The sequence below is a fragment of the Pleurodeles waltl genome, chromosome 7, assembly GCF_031143425.1.
Source record: "Pleurodeles waltl isolate 20211129_DDA chromosome 7, aPleWal1.hap1.20221129, whole genome shotgun sequence".
NCBI lineage: Eukaryota > Metazoa > Chordata > Amphibia > Caudata > Salamandridae > Pleurodeles > Pleurodeles waltl.
Window position 1 is genome coordinate 298,650,190 of NC_090446.1, and position 21,357 is coordinate 298,671,546.

A 21,357-nucleotide genomic window follows, 5' to 3' on the forward strand; every position below is an offset into this window, starting at 1 on the left:
CTTACAACGGTGACAGTGCCTTCCACTCGTCGTTTAAATGAATAATCCCCAGGCCAAACAAGTAAGTAGCAAGACTGTAGTTCTGAGCTTGGATCAATGCAGGGCCTTGGGCATCAAACATCTATTGAAGTCAGCCTGCTTCTGAGCACTGCATCCAAAAAAATGTTTGGAACCAAAATGACAACATAATGCTATAGCTTGGTGATCACTGCTGGCACCACCGAGTTCGCCACTGAGCACAGTGTCCAAAGTAGGCCAGGTCATCGGACCTAGACACTTGACTGCCCAACCCTGTCAGGAAAGCCTTTGTAGGTCCAGTTGTTGGAATACTTTCTAAGAAATAAGGAGCAGCTTACAAAAGTATGCAGACATGCATGGAACTGGTCCTATTGCAGAGCTAATAAAGAGGACACCAGTGTTCAAAGAGATTGTGTATTGTGGCTGATGGCCTTTTCTGCTCTTTAAACCACGACAGTACCCCCTCCTCTCTGGAAGGGCACTGCGGTGCAGTCTACTTCTAGGTTGTTTCTCGTAAGTTGAAGTACTGGGAGTTAACTTTTTTCATTTATCTGGTGGACACCAGGGCTCAGTTCAGCGTTTATTAGGATCGCTGCCCATGTGTAATCAGCCTTGGTTTAGGATCCAATAATAATAAGACCTGAAGGCAAATTGTTCCGACCGCTGTCGCTAGCTTTCCGTGGCCAGCGACGAGGTACCAGGGGTTATCATTGCATTCCTTTAGCAAATATCACAATGTGGTTTAATGTTCAGTATTTCTTTTCACATGTGGTAGTTGCACATTCTCTAAGGGTCCACATATTTGCTGCAGCTCGTGCTGTGAATTTCTATTAAGCTTTTTAGTGAATTACTAAAAAGATTTTTATTATCTTTAAAACTGATTGTGCAAAGAAGCTGCATCTAACGAGAAATTGAATGTTTTTTAAATATTTTCTGCACTAGTTTGTAATAGTTTGTGGTTTTCGCGCAATTAGCAGCGTTTGCAAATAGACCCTATATTATCAATGCATTTGGTAGGAGCGATTGCCTTTTTAACTTAAATTGATCTTTCGTCGTCTTCTGTGAGTTTACACCAGACGTATTGGCCTCTTCGGAATTTAAAATGTACGTCCTCCAGTGTCCGTTTGCTCCTGTGCTACACGCGTCCTTAATGCCTTAAGGGGCACTGCGGCTGTTTGAGCCGGATCACAGCTTTAGGGACGCCCTATCGCTGACGTGCAGGCCTCGGGGCAGCTTGACAATCACGATGTAGAGGGGCAGCACAATATTGACAGGAGGATTGCTTGTTAGAAACAGCTGGTCTGCCTGTCACAGCGTAGGTAGCGCCTGGCCTGCCCTCTAAACGGGAACAGAGACACCTCTACGTGCAGGTGCAGTGATGCACTGTACCAGCGTTCAGGGGGACGTCAGGGAGGCTCGTTACACTGCTTTTCCACCTTGTAGAGGTCCTCGGTGGGGCTACGTGACAAGGTGCTCTTTGTGGCGCACAATCCGTGCGCCTCCTGACGACCGGTTTGCGTCTGCACCACTGTTCATAATACAGTGTGGGCACAGAGGCAAAGTGCTCCCCTCATTTAGATAGGCCCATGCTGCCACGCAAATGAGTGTGTGCCGTTTTAGGAAAGCAGCAGCACTGCATATGTGCACGTGCTATCTCTCTTACAGGCCGGAGGCAATTTAGAGCATATGGCCCCATGACTATCTCGTTGCCGTAGAATTTAGATGCCTGGCATGTTGGGTGGGCAGGATCTGAATGTGATTTTGATTAGTATATACTTTACTTCATTATTTTGATAGAAAAGAGTTGGCCATTTTACTGCATTCCTTACTTTCCGTTGACCTTGTAACTGTGGTGAATAAAAACCTGTATTGCTAGTATAAAATTATTTTCAGATCATGGAATAACAACAGTGTAGCTCTTGCTCCTGGGCTCATTTATCTTAATGTTTAGATGCTGAGGTGGAATCCTGCAAACCTGTTGGTCTATTTATAGTTGGGTGTTCTGGATTCTTTATGGGCGCCAGGCAGTGGGGGGCGCCTTGGGCTGGTAATTATATCTCATGCCTTGGGGCTTGGTTCGCCATTTTTCATCTGCAGATGGTTGCTTAAAATGCGCGAATCACTGTCTCGAGAAACGTTTTGGCGAAAATTGCATTTTTCATCATTTATAGTAATGGATTGTACTCTTCACTGAATCGCTGTGTTAGTACCAGTGTTTATGCAGACGGTGTATGAAAATAATTTCGATTCCATGATGCAATAATGTAAACCAGGTTTTACAAAACAATCAAATATATCTGCACCTACTGCTTCAGAGAAAGCAATAAAACATTTTTTTTAGAGAGCTGATCCTATAATTTTAGAGTTCTTCACTATCATGGGACTAGCAGGTTGACTGTAAGGCACATGTTCTTGTTTGGATTTGTGTTGAAGGTGCTGTAGGCACACAGTGAGATCTTGTGGTGCCCATGCATGGACTCTGCACTTGCCTTTTCTACAGCTTTGTGAAGGTTCATACTTGCTCCGTCTCGCAGATAGATGACTGTTCCTACAAGAGGAACTTCTCCCTTGAGGCATCATGGCATTGGGATAACGTGCATAGTAATGTTATCAAAGCAATGTTAATAGAATATGACATATTTTATATCTGGCGTGAGAATGATGTTGGCTGGCATGTTTATGCCCAGAGCTGTTTCCTAGATGACATGAGTGTCAACGTGCTGTGCTCTGTTGATGAAACTCCAGCGAGAACTTCATTTTCACGTTTAATTTCTTAGAGACCCTCCACGCAAATAACAACCAACATTTCTGTCATTATAATGGAAAACTTTTGGACTCTTCTTTTAGGAACAGACAACGTCGATGTGGATGTGAATTCTCATGCCGACCCGCACCCAAAGTCAAGTTTTGACACCGGTTGCACTGAACAAAGGATTGGAGAAGGCATCTTGCAAACCCTTACTTCCCCTGTAATCTGTCAGCCTAATCTGTTCTGGTCCCAAAAGGACCTTCTTTGCTTTTCTGTGCCCTCTTTAGTGCCTTCTGGGTTGTGTGGAAGTCCTTGCAGGACTCGCCTCTGTTCAGTGGTTAGCATAGCATGAATGCACATGGTGCCTAGGGAGAGTGGCATGTTGAGCTTTCTGCAGCACAGTACTTCGACTCTTGTGAGCCTCTTGTGAGACTTTGCTTTCTTTCCGATGTATTAGTTTTTCCTCTCACTCTTACTCTGTTTCTCTCCTATCTCACTCCTCCTTCCTCCCATCCCTTTCTTACCCCTTTATGCCCACAGGTTCATCATGCCTAGTACCGTATAAAAAGACTCCTCCCCCCGTTCCGCCTCGGACTACCTCGAAGCCGTTCATCTCGGTCACGGTGCAGAGCAGCACCGAATCGGCCCAGGACACTTATTTAGACAGTCAGGACCACAAGAGCGATGCCAACAGCCAGTCTGGCTTAAGTAACTCCTCTGACAGTCTGGACAGTACTAAAACGCCTAGCGTTTTGACGCAAAGTAGCGTGGTGACTCCAGCCCGAGAACCACCCGAAGTGCCCCCCAAAAATGCAGCCCTGAGGAGTGACAAGGGTACACTGACGAACGAGGAGCCAAAGGTGGAGATCGTACCCAAAAGGAAACTTTCATCAATTGGCATTCAAGTAAGTCTTCTGTTTTACTACCTGTCATGAGGTTTTATGAACAGGTGAGGTCTCGTGATCGAGTGATGGTGTAGCTTTTTCCATGTGCTTGTGTTTGTATGGAAGAACCGCACTTGTTATGTTGTGCGATTTTATTAGGAAACGTTTTTGCGTCATCAGTGGTGGTTGGTGGTGGTCGTGTGTGTGTGCGAGCTAGTGCATCTGGTCACCGACTGGGCTTCTTTGAGAGGCAGTGTGTCTTAAAGTTCAAGGACCCAGCGAGTGCCTCTTGGCTGTGGTGGACAGGCACATAAATATCAGTGACGCACAGCATTGCATAACTGTCTTTAGGGACAATAGCAGTACTGTTTGTATGAGCATAATATAGCGGATTGTCTGTCTGCCTGCACATTGGTAAGCACGGTTGTAACCGTGCACCTGTGGACTCTGCATTCTTGTGTGTATAAACAGAAATGTCTTACACTTTATTTAAATTCGTCCCAGATCCAGAATTATTCTGGAAATACTAACTTTTCTATGCTAGGCTGTATAAGGGTGCTGTTTCGTGTTTTTTTTATTGAGTATGGTTTGATTTCAAAGAAGGGTTAGCGTCTGGCCTGTGAGATCATAAGGCTCTAGTTCTCCAAAGTCAAGGCACTCAAATCAGATCAGTCTAGTCGTATGGTAAAGTAATTTTTATTTGAATACTTACATACAGAGATTCCCCTAAACACATAATAGTGTGTGTGTGGGGCTTAGGAAGAGAGAAGTGGATTTTGTTGTTGAGGACAGAAGTAGCAGCACCTATCGGAAAAATCAATGTAGGCGACTCAAACTCAACCTGATCTACACACAGACATAAAACCCGACATCATCTGAATCGTTTTATTAGTAGTAAAGCTAGCCCCGTGAGAGATCCTGCTATTTGTGCCTTCTTTAAAGGAATTTTCTGCATGGTAGGGTATCTCTAAGTGAACAGTGTACATCTAACATGATACCCTTGATGCTACAGACACGTTTCTCTTGTGTAAAGGCTGTTCAAGTTCTAAATGTGTTGCACAAAAAATCTCTGGTGTTTTTAAAGCATTGATTAAGAAATTGGGTACATCCAGGCTGACCATTCGAAGGTATTGCCTTAACGCACCATTACTTGTGTTGGTAGGCACAAACACACACTGAGACATAGTCATTGGCATTGCAAATGGTAGAAATGGTTTTCTGTATGATCGCATCTTCAGACAAAAAACCTTGTTTCAAGAGAATGGACTGGCACCCAGAGATTTTTATAAGAAAACATTAGCAGGTCCTTGTTGCATTGTTTTCTTTTAGTGCATGTTTTCATGTGATGGGTTTCCATCTTTGAACCCATGCAGATTCAAATATCAAAGTTGATGCATGATGGCTGGCCAGAAAAGAGGGCTAGTGTTCTCTTTGGTTGTATGTAAATGGATCTTCTTGTGTATGATTACACCCTGTTCTGAGTACATTTCTTACAGTAGAACATACTGTAAAATGTTAAGCTATACCAAACGAACCTTATAGAATTTACAATCGACCCTGATTTTTTAAATGAACCTTAAAATGTTACACTTGAAAAATATTTTCCTCTTCATTTTTCAGCAGAAGAAAAACCCAGTGCACCTCCTTATGTATAAAATACTCAGCTGCTCTTCCCTTTATCCACATCATATTCTTGTACCTTGCTGTCTCCCTGGTCAGCCCTGTCCCCTTCTGACTCTTCTTCCTCACCTTATGACCTCTTCTTCCTCACCTTCTGACTCTCTTCTTCCTCACCTGTCCATTCCATTCTATTCATAGTCTGTTACCTTCTGACCTCCCATACTAATGAAACTGCTTTCATGTAAGAAGAGAGGGTAACTTTAAAAAAAAAAAAAAAAACTGTGTGTAGCTCGACAGTGCCTCCTAGTTTCTGCTCCTTGTTTTTTTTTTCGCATGAAGGATCTTCAAAATACCTCCACTCCACGGTTTATCGTCTCCTGTTGGCTTTTTTCAACTGTATGCCAGTCACTTCTTTTACAATTTTGTTGCACGATATTTGAGGAACACTACAGTACATTGCTATGTCATTTATAGCGAATTGTTCTTTCCAGATTTCATAATATGTGGCCCTCTGTGTTTTTTTAAAGCCCCCGCCATTTCTGTTGAATGTCTGCAAACCAGCCTCAGTGCTCATGTGCAGATGTCAGTGAAATAAAAATTGCTTACCCTGATTCCTTCATCTCATTTGCCAATGCAATCTAATAATTGTATATGAAAATGTGCTACTGTGCTCCTTCACCCAAAAAAGGTCACCTCTCTGAAATTATATCCTGGCTAATAAGGCCTTTTCGTGGTCAAGTCCATATTACAGGGAGTGCAGAATTATTAGGCAAATGAGTATTTTGACCACATCATCCTCTTTATGCATGTTGTCTTACTGCAAGCTGTATAGGCTCGAAAGCCTACTACCAATTAAGCATATTAGGTGATGTGCATCTCTGTAATGAGAAGGGGTGTGGTCTAATGACATCAACACCCTATATCAGGTGTGCATAATTATTAGGCAACTTCCTTTCCTTTGGCAAAATGGGTCAAAAGAAGGACTTGACAGGCTCAGAAAAGTCAAAAATAGTGAGATATCTTGCAGAGGGATGCAGCACTCTTAAAATTGCAAAGCTTCTGAAGCGTGATCATCGAACAATCAAGCGTTTCATTCAAAATAGTCAACAGGGTCGCAAGAAGCGTGTGGAAAAACCAAGGCGCAAAATAACTACCCATGAACTGAGAAAAGTCAAGCGTGCAGCTGCCACGATGCCACTTGCCACCAGTTTGGCCATATTTCAGAGCTGCAACATCACTGGAGTGCCCAAAAGCACAAGGTGTGCAATACTCAGAGACATGGCCAAGGTAAGAAAGGCTGAAAGACGACCACCACTGAACAAGACACACAAGCTGAAACGTCAAGACTGGGCCAAGAAATATCTCAAGACTGATTTTCTAAGGTTTTATGGATTGATGAAATGAGAGTGAGTCTTGATGGGCCAGATGGATGGGCCCGTGGCTGGATTGGTAAAGGGCAGAGAGCTCCAGTCCGACTCAGACGCCAGCAAGGTGGAGGTGGAGTACTGGTTTGGGCTGGTATCATCAAAGATGAGCTTGTGGGGCCTTTTCAGGTTGAGGATGGAGTCAAGCTTAACTTCCAGTCCTACTGCCGGTTCCTGGTAGACACCTTCTTCAAGCAGTGGTACAGGAAGAAGTCTGCATCCTTCAAGAAAAACATGATTTTCATGCAGGACAATGCTCCATCACACGCGTCCAAGTACTCCACAGCGTGGCTGGCAAGAAAGGGTATAAAAGAAGGAAATCTAATGACATGGCCTCCTTGTTCACCTGATCTGAACCCCATTGAGAACCTGTGGTCCATCATCAAATGTGAGATTTACGAGGAGGGAAAACAGTACACCTCTCTGAACAGTGTCTGGGAGGCTGTGGTTGCTGCTGCACGCAATGTTGATGGTGAACAGATCAAAACACTGACAGAATCCATGGATGGCAGGCTTTTGAGTGTCCTTGCAAAGAAAGGTGGCTATATTGGTCACTGATTTGTTTTTGTTTTGTTTTTGAATGTCAGAAATGTATATTTGTGAATGTTGAGATGTTATATTGGTTTCACTGGTAATAATAAATAATTGAAATGGGTATATATTTGTTTTTTGTTAAGTTGCCTAATAATTATGCACAGTAATAGTCACCTGCACACACAGATATCCCCCTAACATAGCTAAAACTAAAAACAAACTAAAAACTACTTCCAAAAATATTCAGCTTTGATATTAATGAGTTTTTTGGGTTCATTGAGAACATGGTTGTTGTTCAATAATAAAATTAATCCTCAAAAATACAACTTGCCTAATAATTCTGCACTCCCTGTAAGCTTGAAGTTTGAGCAAGTCAGCCCTGTGTGCAACATGGGCAGCCATAGCAGTTTTGTGAAAACCTGCTGTTAAAATACTCTTTTAACCCTCAAACTTAGTGTATCGCACATGCTAATGAATTATTGGTCATGTTATTAAATATATCTTTAGGTAACCAATAATCTCTCTTCTGTGAATCGAAAATACTACATAGAACCAGGGTTTAAAATGCACGGTTTAGTGAGAAACCGTTCTGTATTAACCTGTCCATTTTCAACAGCTTCTGTGTCCCGATTAAAGAGACCTATGACTGATTTTGTCATATCAGTATAAAATGTAAGAATTGGAACCCAAACTTATTTTGCCTTTCTGAATTCCTGGTTCTTCTTGCGTTCTTGACAGAATCTCCAGACATCTGTTCTGCAGTATAAATACAAAAGCGAGTTTGTTTTCCAGACAAGTTGCTGGCAGGCTTTTTGCAGATCAATCTGTCTGTACTATACCTTGCTTCAATTATTCGTTTAAATGCAAAATTTCATATGTCATGCGACCACCTTGAAATTTTTTGCATTCTTGCTCTAAAGGTTGAGGCAAAAAATATCGGTATGTGGAGTGCCTGATCCATTTAGCCTTCCCAGTCTCCGTTCTAACATCACACGCTTAACCATCGTATTCAAGGACTTTAGTGGTTTTATCTCAGAATAAAAATATTGCATAACTTAAATACTGTGGTCTAAATATAGTTTACCAAAAATACTGTTTGCGTCTTTAGACTGTTTACACGTGAGTTGTCTTTTGTATTGAGCAATTATACGGCATATTGTTTTACACATGTCCCTGTTTATGAGACGATACTGTTAAACACAAGTATTGAGGAGTGCCTCTATATTGGACTTACTGTTAAATTTAGAATTATTTGTAAAGAGAAAAAAGTTTGTGCTGAAACTATTCAGAGGCAGTGTGCGTGAAGAGTTTTTGCTGATGAAAGGTCAGCTGCTGCTGTCGGGTTTCCTTCACAAAAATAAAACCACTGCAGTGGTTAATACTTTAAAAAATCTGCCTTATCTGTACTTACAAATGTCAGCAAACATCTCAGGCTACTTCCGACTGTCTACTTCAATCAGTTAAAATCACTTATTTTCATTTTTGTTGTTGTTCTATGGCTGATAGCATACTTTCCTGGGCCCAGAATTTCAACATGATAGGTTTGAGTTCAAAGGATGTCTATTTGATAATTGGTTACAAAACCTATGAATTGATATAGTGAAGTCCTGTGTGATAGTTCTAGAGAGGACAGTGACTGAGATGGTTGATTCAACTATTCTATAGTCGGCAATTTTACTAAGTGTGCTATTATAGGCACTGATGCCGGCAGGGAAATAGATGAAGATATTGCTGCTGTTCCCTCCCGACAGGAGCAGTATGTGTTCTGTTTCCCTGCCCACATCAGTGCGGGCAGGGAAACAGAATACAAGTCTGCTCCCAGATGCTGGGAGCATTTTCAAATCCCACCGGGGGACGGGGGCATGCAGAGGAGAATCACTTGGTCACCTCACTCTTTCTGGTACATTTCGACACCAGGAGTGGGCTCCCTGGGGTTATAATGGCTCAGACAGGGGGCCGTGCACCCCCCACTTTCTTTTATTGAATGCAGTCCCGGGGATGGACTCCCAGGAGATCCTATAATAGCTCGGGATAGCGGTGCACAGCTACACTCCCCTTACGGAATGCGGCCCTGGGTGGGGTGGAATCCCTAGGGCCTTTTTAAGGTTCAGGGAGGGGCCTCATGGCGCTCTCCCCTTTTTTAAACGTTTTCACTCCCTGGGGCCCAAAATAGCTCTCAGAGGGGAGGGCTTTGCGTTCCCCTCTCTTATTTAATGCGAGCCTGGGTTGGGCTCCCTGATGCCTACAGTATCTTGGGGAGGGGAGCAACCTGTCCCTGCACCTTATTTGTGGAATTTGGCCCCTTTGTGGGCTCCTTGGAGGCGTAAAAAATAACTTTGGGGGGGGGATGGGCACGCACCCCTCCCCTTATCGATTGTGGCCCCCCAGGACTTACAATGGCACAGCAAAGGTGGCCACCAGGCCCCTCCCTTTTAATTTAAGTAGCAGTCCTGGGGGAATGAGGTCCCCAGGGCCTTTTCATGGACAGGGAAAGGCGGTTGCGTGGTCCCCATCCCCTTTTTAAGAACGAAGGACACAAGATATGGGCTCTCCGGGATCAAAAATGGCTCTGGGTTTTGGGGGACTTGCACTGTTCTCCCCATCTTAATTTAATTGGACCCGGGGCTGAAAATGGCACATTGAGGGGGGCCGCGTGCCTCCCCTCCTAAATAACTAAATTGCGTCCCTGGGGAGGGGTTTGCCGGGGCCTAATATGGTTCAAGGAAGGGGGGGGGCGCATGCTCCCCTCCCTCCCCCTTCCTGAAAACTCACCAGTGTCTGTAATTCTAAACACGTTAACTGCACTAGCTCCATCATAGAGAAAGTTCTGAAGAGTAATCTTAGTTGGAGAATTATACTTCGCATTAAGAATTTCTGTCAGGAATGGGGCATTTTGTGCTATCATAGATTTCCGAATCAGGTCCTTTGGATTCTGAAGGAAGACAATATTGGATGCTTGGTTTGGCAGCCAGTGCAACAGAGATAACGTGGGCATCCGCTTGGAAACCTGTCTCCCTCCTCCAGATTCAGGGCATGCATGCAGAGAGCAGCACTTTGACTCTGCAAGGGGACGCCTCATTGTCATCCCTCACATTAAGTTTGCAACAGGCTCAATGGGCGTCCACGCAGGCTTGTTGTTGGGAAGCAGACAGCAGCGTGCGCGGGCAGGCAAATGACTCCCATCACAATTGCCAGCTAGTTTTTCCCTGGCACCAATATGGACTTGTTCTTGTTTGTTTATGCCATGTTGCAGTAGGGCCAGATCGGATTTGGAGTGTGTATGCTGTTTGCCGGATTCTCATTAGCTACATATATAAACAGTACCCTGTTGTATTGCGGAAAAGGATGGTTGTCAACCTTGTGTAATTGCTTACCACGTGGCAGAGTACACTACAATGGGAGTCATAATTGTTAGCATTTACCCCGTCTCCTCAAGAACCATCACGTGTTAATTTATTTTTTGTGTGTATTTTTTTTTTTTTTTGGTTGCTGGTTCTGATACAGTGTCTTTGTATCTTTAGGTTGACTGCATTCAGGCAGTGCCGATCCCAGAACTGCCTCCTCCCGCTACGTTCCAGTCAATCGGTGTTCAGGTGGAGGACGGGTGGCGGTGAGTAATCCTTTAACTAGTTTTATTTTGGTATTCCGTCTTCTGCCTGCTGGGCTTTGGAGGGAGCTGAGATAGGGAGGAGGTTTGCTGTTTTTTCCATAAATTGATCATTACCGAGATTCTTTTTGGCTTTATTATGTGAGGATCTTGTGCTGTGTTGGTATTATGGCGTGCTTCACATTAAGGTAGCATAATGAAAACAACGCTTCTTAAGATTTCTGCGTGTGCTTCGCTAGTGGAATCCCAGGTGGTGACAAAAGGGGGGCCCTTTATGCCCTAAAATGCTAGACCACCTTCATTTTTTTTAAGCATACGACCTCTCCACCCAATTCCAGTGAAGGGGTCAACCAACGACTGGAGCAGTCCGCCTATTTGAAATTGCCATACGTTGCAGTTGTTCAGTTTTTCGAATGACAACAAATGCTTCTTGTATTTTTACAAAAGCAAAGAACCTGGGGAATGAAACAAAATGAATCGTGTAAGCTAAAAGGCATGCCTTCTTCACAGTTGATGTGTGGAAATGGATAACACATTGTTATCCCTGTGTTTCAATGTAGGTGTAGCTGAAATAAGTGACAAACTTACTCGCTGGGTGTACATGTTCAGTTATGGATTATGTCATTAAAAAAGGTTGCGTTTTCCTGTAGCTATGGTGAGCAAATGGGTTCTAGGCACAGGCTATGTAAGCACTAGTGCCTGGCATCATGGATAGGTGCAAGAGTGCCGGGAGAATGAAGGAGTTGCTGGGACGAAATTTCTTTTAACCTAACACTGTCTTGGAGTAGGATTTTTCAGGCAAGTGGGACATCATTCTTTTTACTCTGTTTACAAAAACATAGTTTCCTTTGGTTTTGCAATGCTCTCAAGTGGAAAGAATGGAATGTTTGAAGCATATACTTAATTTTCCATGATGCACAATTTGCAGAGGTTATAAGGTTGTGTTTTCTTCCCTAAACCTGGCGACGATTTCTTACTTCATCCGGGGTCTCCTAATAAGGCATATTCTGTGTTCTGCGTAGTGGAAATGTGCCCAGAATTCTCTCTCGGCTCTGGTCAAGACTTGTGCTGCTCTGCAGGGAGAGTGCATGTTCTGTGCCTGTCCCTTTTGACATGTTCGACATATACACGTTAGATCAGGGGTCTTCAAACTGGGGGGCGAGCCCCCCCCCCAATGGGCACCTCAAATGATCCTATGGGGGCCGCCAGGATCTGGCAAAAATAAGCACCATGCTGATAACAGGGCTTCGTTTAAGCTGAAAACAATGAGCAGCAGTAGATCGTTTTGTAATGGGCCATTACTAATATGTTTTGTCATTAATATGCAAGCTGGGAGTGTGTGTCAAAAAGGAAGAGACTCCAAATACTCTTCAAAACCACCACTCCATCCCTAATAATCACACTGTGGACACTTTCACACGTTAGTAAGGCCTGCCTGTCCAGAACAGTATGTTTGGTATAATGTATTTGATTGCATTTTTAAAACAGTAACATAATTGCAATGTTTAAATGCATCTAGACATATATAAACATTGCCAATTTGTTTGATTAATTGTGAAAAATTCAGAGGGGGGGGCAATTATTATTTTTTCTACTGGGGGGGAGGGCACGGCATCTATAAGTTAGAAGACCACTGCGTTAGATGGAGTTCTAAATATTTGTGTTTCTCTTCACTCAGTGAAATTCAGTGGCAGTAGCAGATAGAGGCAGGGAAGCAAGCCCTTCTTTTCACTGACTGAGGACATGTAGTGAGGGTGGCAGGGATTCATACAATTATGATGGTGTCTTTCAGTTGTGGAACAAAATTTGAGAGTTTGCGCTGTGACGCTGTCCTCATGCCTATTTGAGGGAGTGTGTTGTAACAAGCTCCTCTTCCTGTCTCCCACTCAGGAACAGCCGCTCCAGCAGCATGACGTCCAAACAGGAGACTGACTCGGACACACAGGAGTTGAGTAACTCTAGTTGCAAGTCCTCAGATAAAAGCCTTTGCGACTGCCCACTGCCACGACACAATGCCGTCAACGATCCCGGCAGCAGGCTGCCTCCCAAAGCACCCCTTCTCCGAAAGAATCTCTCCCATGGAGACAGCATCGATCCAGCCCTTGAGCCTTCCTCTCTTCCACCACCCGATCCCTGGCTGGACTCTTCCACTAACTCCTCTACCGAACCTGCGCAAACGGGGGCCTGTGGCCGGGACGGGCATTGGTTCCTGAAACTTCTACAGGCGGAGACCGAAAGGCTAGAAGGATGGTGTCGGCAAATGGACAAAGAAAGCAAAGAGAACAATATGTGTGAAGAAGGTAAAATTTATGGAACAAGGAGGGTAATAAAGGCGGAGACTAATCTGGGGGAAGGGGTTTCGGGGCATTTGGGAAAGCCGAGAGTTTATGGTTATGGGAAGAAATGTAACGTGGGGTGCAGTCACTGCTCAACACTAACTGATGGAAGATATCCCCACTAATTTATTCAAATGCTTTCCTGAATTAAGGACCTATTCATAACGTTATGGATTTTGAGTCTTAGTTTTGGAGTGGAGAATGCCGTGACTTGATACATTTACAATGATATAGAACCTGCAACGTAAATTAAAACCAAAGCAGGTTATACTGGGTGATATTGGTTGACTTGTGGTTTGTGTGAAGTTACTTATATAGCCTTATTGCCGACTGCTGAGGGCTATACTGGTTGTTAAGGCCCTGAACCAGAATTATAGGCCAGAGTGGAAGGTGAGGGCCTATAACGAAGGAGAGGGTCTTTAACAGCCGGTATAGCCCGAGGCAGAAGGGCTGTGAGGCTATTAGAACATTCCACCCACTAAGGGTAAAATGTTCTATATTAAAAGAGAAAAACATGAAGCCAAACATTGGAATGTTGGAGCTCTGCCATTAGAAGCCCGCGCTGCTCCATTGTCTTCAACAGAGCTCTCAACATCCAATGTTGTCATTTTTGCTGATATTGTTACCAATCCCTTTAGCCAAGTGATCATATTAGTTTAAAAATAAGTAGGCCAGAACAGTGTTCTCACCTAAGTTTAGTGTTCCATTTATTTACATCCAAATTATCTTCCTGAATGCCTTTCAGCCTTCTATTCAGCCCCCATGCACAGTTTGCCCCGTTGATTGCAATACTGAAATGTACTTTTATATACATACTTCCTACATAGATGAACGATTTCATTCAAAGGGGTTTTTATAATCGCATGTAAGCTTAAATACCTCCAACTCAACTCCTCACACCTCATCAGCATTTAGATTAAATATCTACAGCATATCATTTTTTTAACTGAATATAGTATTTCATCTAAAATCCTTTTGGATTTTTAACTTCACAAAGCAATACTGCAAATTCCATGGTAGCAGTACAGATTATAATTTATCGTTTTTATAATGCTTCATTCCCCAATGTAAGGCAACATAGGACGTTTTTGGGTGGGAAGCACACAGACGGGGTACATGCTTGGTTGCTAAGTATTGTATTGTTTATCATCTTATATTTGAAGCATTTTGGTGTGCAGATCAGCAGACGTGGTGCTATCTTGGCTTTAGGCGCAACACCTAACCGGGTGGTAGAGAAGGTGTGAGAGATGGGCACACAGATTACAGTGGTAATCAGGCAAAAGTAAATAGGCAGCATCATTGGTTTACCTGGAAAGGCGATGTAATCATATAGCAACATGCGCAAGGCAGAGATTCTGTTAGATGAGTAAGTTGATGCCAAACGGGCAAGAATGGAAGAAGACGTGAGAGGTTTCTACACACCTTGTGTAAAGGCAGGGATGGTGTGTGCTTTTGTACAGATACACATCAGGTACAAGGAAAGAAGTGAAACTGGATTCGAGTTTGGATACCTAAAGAGAAACTAAAAAATCTTTAAAAAGCCCAGGTTTCACCTACACCTTCTTGACTGATGAAGTTCAAACATTTCTGAGCAGGGTTGGCTCCCAACCCTCGTTATTTCTCCCTTAGGCAGAGGAACACCACATGGTCAAGGTCACCTGCGAGGGTGAGCGACTAAGTGTTTGGTAAGTGACTGTCCTGAGGATACAAGAACAACCGTGCCCATCCGGTGCCACCCTTCCAGATGAACCGAATACTTTTTCCATCCTCCCGGAGACACTTGCTTTTTCTAGCCTTGCATGGAATTTACTGTCGTTATTAGTAGTAAATGTCATTACAGGCTAAAAAGAAGACTAGCCCTGCTGCCATTGTTTTGGGAAGGACGTCCGCATGAGGAACACTCTGCTTCTGCAACTAACTAAGTGGTCCACACACGAGGTGTGCAGCCCCTTATTCGCACATGGTGAAGCTCTCAAATACATGGTACCGTTAACTACTTGAGTTTTGTCATTCTCTATCTGTGGATACCCTGCCACTTAGTGGTGGGACTGAAAACCACTACCTTACCATTACAGAGCTTTGGTGAGCCCCGCTGATTTGTGTGTCGTACAAAACTTCTGAGCTCTAGTCAGATCCCTTGATCACAATTGTTTTTATATCATCATCATTAAACTTTGGTAACTAATGCTCGAAAGGCCAAGTTTTGAGGTGCTTTCTGAAGGTGAGGAGGTCCTGGGTCTTGCGTAGGTTGGTGGTGGAGGGAGTTCCAGGTTTTGGCGGCGAGGTGAGAGAAGGATCTGCCACCGGAGGTGGTGCTTTGGATGCGGGGGACTGTAGCAAGGGCACGGTCGGCAGAGCGGAGCTGTCGAGTTGGTTTGTGGAAGTTGATCCGTTCGTTGAGGTAGGCCAGTCCAGTGTTGTGGAGGGCTTTGTGAGCATGGACAAGGATTTTGAAAATGATCCTTTTGTTGATGGGCAGCCAGTGTAGGGATCTGAGGTGGGTGGAGATGTGTTCGTGGCGAGGGAGGTTGAGGATGAGGCGTGCGGCTGCGTTCTGGATTCGCTGGAGTTTTCTCTGAAGCTTGGCTGTGGTCCATGCGTAGAGGGCGTTGCCATAGTCCAGTCTGCTGCTTATGAGGGCGTGGGTGACTTCTTGTTTCTAAAGGAATCCATTTGAAAGTCTTGCGTAGCATGCAAAGGTTGTTAAAGCAGGAGGATGATATGGTGTTGATTTGCTGAGTCATGGAGAGGGATGAGTCCATTATGATGCCAAGATTGCGTGCGTGGGTGGTGGGTGGTGGGTGTTGGGGGGTGGTCCAAGGGTGGTGGGCCACCAGGAGTCGTTCCATGCTGTCTTGTTGGGACCGAAGATGATGATCTCTGTTTTTTCTGAGTTAAATTTGAGGTGGCTTGCTGTCATCCAGTTAGCGGTGGCGAGGAGTCCGGCGTGTAAGTTATTGTTGGCGGTAGCAGGGTTCCTCACGAGGGAGATGATGAACTGGGTGTCGTCAGCATATGAAATGATGGTGAGGCCGTGGGGGCTTTGTGTAACTAAATGTCTGCAGCATTGCTAGCATAAACGTTTTTGGCCTTACCTACGAAACCGGCACCTAGGAGCTCTGTGTGTGTCAGAATGAGGAGCGGATTGCTTGCAAACAGAGCAAGGGCTCTGATCTTGCAGATGTGTATTTAATATTTAGGAAGAAGAGCAAGGAAATGCGTAGCAATTCTTATCCAACTAGTTCATTGCCAAGAATCGTCACACCAGACAGACAACACACCAAGCTATCCCACCTTTTACCCTACACAATAAGTGGGGATTACTCTAGAAAAGTCAGATGTTCTTGTTTGGAAAACAATCGTTTTTTTCTTGTACCATTCACCTTTGTGCTGACAGATCCAGTTGTTGGAAAGAGAGTTAAACGTCTGGACGCTAGGAACCAGTCAGTGACCAAAAACATAGCTTGCTTTAGAAACACCATTGCAAAATTGGTGCAGAGGTGCCAATCCGCTGTTGCTCAATGGCCTTGACCCAATTTGTTCTGGGTATGGTGCTGCGGTCTCTTCCACCAGTAGGTTGAGCAAGTCTTCCTTAGTTCCCTGGATGTGGTTCAGGGTATTAAGTCTCAGTTTTCTCTGGCTACTCTGAAAATCTCTCTCAAGCCTGGATCTTGTGGTGCTTGGGTGTATTTCAGAGTCCTATGAGGATTAAGTGGGGCCATCTCCTGACTCATTCATCTGTGGTTGATTCCTGCACCTATGCTGTGCATGTGGCTGTAGAAGGAAAATGCTCCAGCGTGAATGAGCTGGGAGCCTCACCTTAAGAAAAAAAGATTTTGACTCCACCAGTTTTAAGGCACACCATCAGTCTTCTCTCCAACCCCTCAAAAACATGAGGCCCAAGTAAAATTGGAATCAGGAACCAGCTCCATTTGTCCTAACATCACAGGTCATATATTATTTTGCAGTCACGCTGACACCAGAGACGTTGCATGCCAAAAAGTACATAAACCCACCACCATTCCTGCCAGTCATGACCTTAAAGGTGGGAGAGTTGGTGATGTTTTTGTTTTGCCCGGCACAGCTGCTGGTGTCTCGTAAGTCTCTCTAGTATTGTGGTTATGTTCCCTTTAAACTATATCCTAGTTCAGGGATAGCAGACTTGGTGCAAGATTGGTCTAGCTTGGCACACCCTTCAGCCAGCAGCAGCTGGACCACGAGTTACCAATTCCCTCCTAGCTCCACTAGAACTTTAGTATTGACTTTGTCCTCAGCCCTTACTCTTTCCTTTATGCACAAGATGAAAACCAAAAGGCTTTGAAGTTCTTGCCAACTCCATTGGTGCTCACAAGTAACACCCCAAGTGCCTTGTCCCATTCAGCTGTCTGTCCTAAGTGAACATTCTGAACTGGGCAATTGAACCATCCCAGAGCTCTCCTCCTTGAAATGTGATCTCATGCAGTGGCTGATCATTGACCTTCCCACCAGAGTGGCAGTTCAGACACAAATCTACAAGGGGGCTTGAGAAGCATGGAGTTAGCCTTTCCTAGAATGCATTACCTCACATTCCTTGGGCAGTAGAATTACAAGTTTTCCCATGACTGTCTAGTTGTTTTTTCCTTTGGAACCACAGAGCTCAGTCTGTTGGGATTACTTCTATCCTGAAGGGCAAAGCATATTACCTCAATAAAGAAACTGGTTTCTGGACACATGCAGTTAGAAAGTGTTTAGTCTTGTTGTATCTCCTTGAGGCTAAATGCGACCAATGATATCATGGTAGATTATAGGCTTTATTTGTAGCTCAAGTTCGCCAGGGCCTTCCTATGGATCCCAGCCTTTGCTGAGGAAAAGTACAACTTCATTTTCAACCCAGGCAAGGAACCTGCAGTACTACAACTGCAGATATCCTGGGAGTTCGTCTGTCCTGGCACCAGGGCCATGAAATCCAGTCTATTCATATTGAGGCAATCAAGGTTTACGTCCTCAAATTTTAAGTCTTAGTCACTGAAGGAAGTCATCAACCTCTCCTTTGATGAGAAGAATCTGTTCAATCTGCAAACTGATCTGACTCACCAGCATTACAAAGTAAACTTAGTCACTTTCAAATCAGTGAGCACGATTCAAGTGTCACCCGTGAGACTTCAGATCATCTTCCATATTTCAAAGGCCGTGATGCCTTTCAAGGGTACAGGGCAATTTTGCTTAAAATTATCTGAGTGTAACCCGGTTTTCCTCAAACAGTCCGATGTCCAGACAGGGGTACTTGGGAAGGAAGGACAAGCTCACTGCCCAAGCCATATCAGAGGTCAAGATACTAGATGACTTCACTCGGGACCTGCCGCCCTTTCTCTCCACCTCCACCACACGACCATATGTCCACTGTTGCATAGGTCTCCTTCCGTGGTAACAAATGGCTCTGCTCTGCAGCCTCCATCGCCCCTGCCAAGCAGGCCACCCCTGCAGCAAGACTGGCTCCTCCTCCTTGTAGTAGTCGAGCCAGTTCAGTGACCATAAAGGGGGCATGTATACTACCACTATTGCTTTTCAAGGATAAAAGAGGACAGTTCTGCCTCGCTTAGACATGCACCTTGTAAACCACTTCCTCTTGTTGCAGAAGTATAAAACACTGACTTTCACGCCTATGCTTCCCTCTTTATAAAGCCACAGCTGTCCTTCCCCCGAGGACCTTCAGGAACACTACTTTTGCGTACCTAAGCACACTGCAAGCTAATAAGCCTAAAAACACACCGCGATGTGTGCCATGTGCGGTATACACCTGCTTGCATGGTTCCACCACCTAGAATTCTGAGCTTGATGACTAAGGTAGCAGTTTCTTGTTCCATTTCTAGCTGGCACGGTAATCCGAGGTTGATAGTAACTTTATCTAGTTCCAGCGAGGAAAGCGATAAAAATGGACTGCGACTTGAAGCAGAGATTGTAGCACAGAACAGTTCATTCCCACAGTGGCACCTGAACATTCCTGTCCACTTTGTCGGAATTAGTCTTTCACTCTTTCTCACAGGGAGAAAACAAGCCACTCCAATTTTTTTAATACAATGATTTCATAATATTGTTGCACTCCCTTACGTCAGTGCTTACATGGCTACTTTTTTGTATTTGAATAGGGTCCAATTTATTCTGCACTGTCATCCCACGGTCTTCATGGAGTGCACTGACTATCACGTTTCCAGGCTTTATTATGGAATGATTAATCTCTGTTCTTGTCTTTTCTCGTTGGTCGCTGAGGTAGTATGCAGCGCCATCCTAGGTTATCCTTGCAGCAGCCTTAGTATTAAGGTCCTGCTGAGAATGTCAGGAACTTGTCTCACTGGCACATAATGTACATATCTCGGTACTAATCAAGAACTGTTGATCTGTGCTGCATTGGTGTGCAAATGCTCATTGGGTCATTTCCGTAATGTAATCAATATTTGCTACTTACTGAAACTGGTATAAGCATATTTTAGTTGATGCAATATGTCGTCAATTTCAACTTAATTTTTCAGAATTACGTGGGTGGTCCCTTTGTCTAATTTTTTTTATTTTAATGTATGTGTGGCTCTGCTTTAACCACTCCATTGGAGTGGTTTTAGGACTACCTAAACCTGAGGATTTTCATAAACCTCCTCAGAGTGTGTTTTTACAACCTGAAGTTTTCCAATTACCTTAACATTTCTCAGTGATTCAGTTCTACCATTGTCATAGTTTTACATGTCTGACACTTTACTTTCTCGCCAAAAAATATTTAGAAGGCTTTATGTATTTTTCACATTTTTCACATTTACTTCATTAAGTGGCAACATATAAGGTTGTATGGATAATTTTAATACTTTAAGCAAGAAGGAAATATCTTGACTTTGTTAACCTAATGCTTGTTTATAATGGTTACAAATAACCCAAAATAGGAACTTGGAGGCTATTTAGGAGGAGTACAATGATCAGAAATATACTCCTCTCGTGGGCCTGTGAGATGACTTGGTGCAAACAGCACACGTGTTGTTGAATAAAGCCGAGCAGGCACGAATTGCAGCAAGCGTTAAGCCTCTCCCAAAGTTCAAAATGAAGGTTCGTTTTAGGGACAAGTTTGCACTTAATTCATTTAAGAACATGTCCTTTAGACGCAGTTCTGTATTATCACCCCAGTGGTCCGAGGGAGATTTTCCTTCAAGCACAGGGTAAAAAACTAAACTGATAAAATATACGTTTGAGAAATGTCTCAGTGAATTGCAGCATGAGTTTATTTTCTACGGGGTGTTTGCTTTGCTTGTTGCAGCTGTTGTTTACCTGTCAACTTGAGCATTAACTTTTAATTCTAAGATTTGAACATTCTATGCAGACACATCTTACATCCCTTATGTTATTAAATATTAAAGTAGATACTTTGAAAATGTAGGTACTTTCTGTGTACAAAGGATGCACGCCTAGATCGTATGTATTTTCTCATGAGAAAATTAAAGTATTAAAGCAAGATTATGCTTAGACCGGTGTCTACTGTATGATGTAGGTTTGCCAAACTGTCTGGAGTCTGTGTATATGCTATGCAGTTAGATCCATTTGGGCCGTAGTGCTGAAAAGACAAGGCTGCAGATGCACGAAGTGGAGTAGATAAACACTCAGTCACATGTTATGATGCAGACACGTATATCTGAATTAGAATGTCTATGTTGTTTTGGGTTATTCCATCCTTGCTTCCCTTAACCTCTGTGCTTTTCCTACGTCAGTGGTTGGGAAGGTGCTCAGTGCTGTTGGCAGTGCCCAGCTGCTCACGTCTCAAAAGTTCCAGCAGTTCCGAGGCCTCTGTGAGCAGAACTTGGTGAGTAATGTTGTAAACTTGATCTGTTTGTTATAAAGGAATTGGGACTTTGGGAAGCACAGTGACCCATGCTACAGGGAGGCAGTCTTCTGAACGAGTGAGCTGCCCATCTCTGCATATCTAGCGTTTGGATTTGTCAGCCAAGGCTACATGGTCTGATATCATTATGGTTATTTCTTAAGTGGTTAAAAGACTGGAGTTCCACATTTATGTAGATTCGAAGAAGAAGATAATTGCTTTGCATATTTCCTTTAGACACTAATGCTGGGTCTAGGGCCTCCATCAGTTTCAAACTTTTGGTGGGGCCTTGTTTTTCTATAAAACTAGCTGTCATTACATTTTCCCAACAACGTGCTTGTCGCCCCTTTACTA

The 21,357-nt window shown here is 43.8% G+C and overlaps 1 protein-coding gene across 12 annotated transcripts in view; it reads left to right on the forward strand.

Moving 5' to 3' along the window:
* DLGAP4 (DLG associated protein 4) overlaps nucleotides 1-21,357 on the forward strand; it is a 1,552,488-nt gene that overhangs the window by 1,519,468 nt on the left and 11,663 nt on the right. For 7 of the 12 annotated variants that reach the window (XM_069243712.1, XM_069243706.1, XM_069243708.1 and 4 more), the window contains exons 2-5: nucleotides 2,866-3,672; nucleotides 10,751-10,839; nucleotides 12,727-13,136; nucleotides 20,894-20,985. In XM_069243712.1, coding sequence (XP_069099813.1) covers nucleotides 3,298-3,672; nucleotides 10,751-10,839; nucleotides 12,727-13,136; nucleotides 20,894-20,985 — 966 coding nt within the window. In that variant the 5' untranslated portion in view covers nucleotides 2,866-3,297. The remainder of the gene's footprint in view (nucleotides 1-2,865; nucleotides 3,673-10,750; nucleotides 10,840-12,726; nucleotides 13,137-20,893; nucleotides 20,986-21,357) is intronic. The other 5 variants (XM_069243703.1, XM_069243705.1, XM_069243704.1 and 2 more) reach the window with 2 other exon arrangements.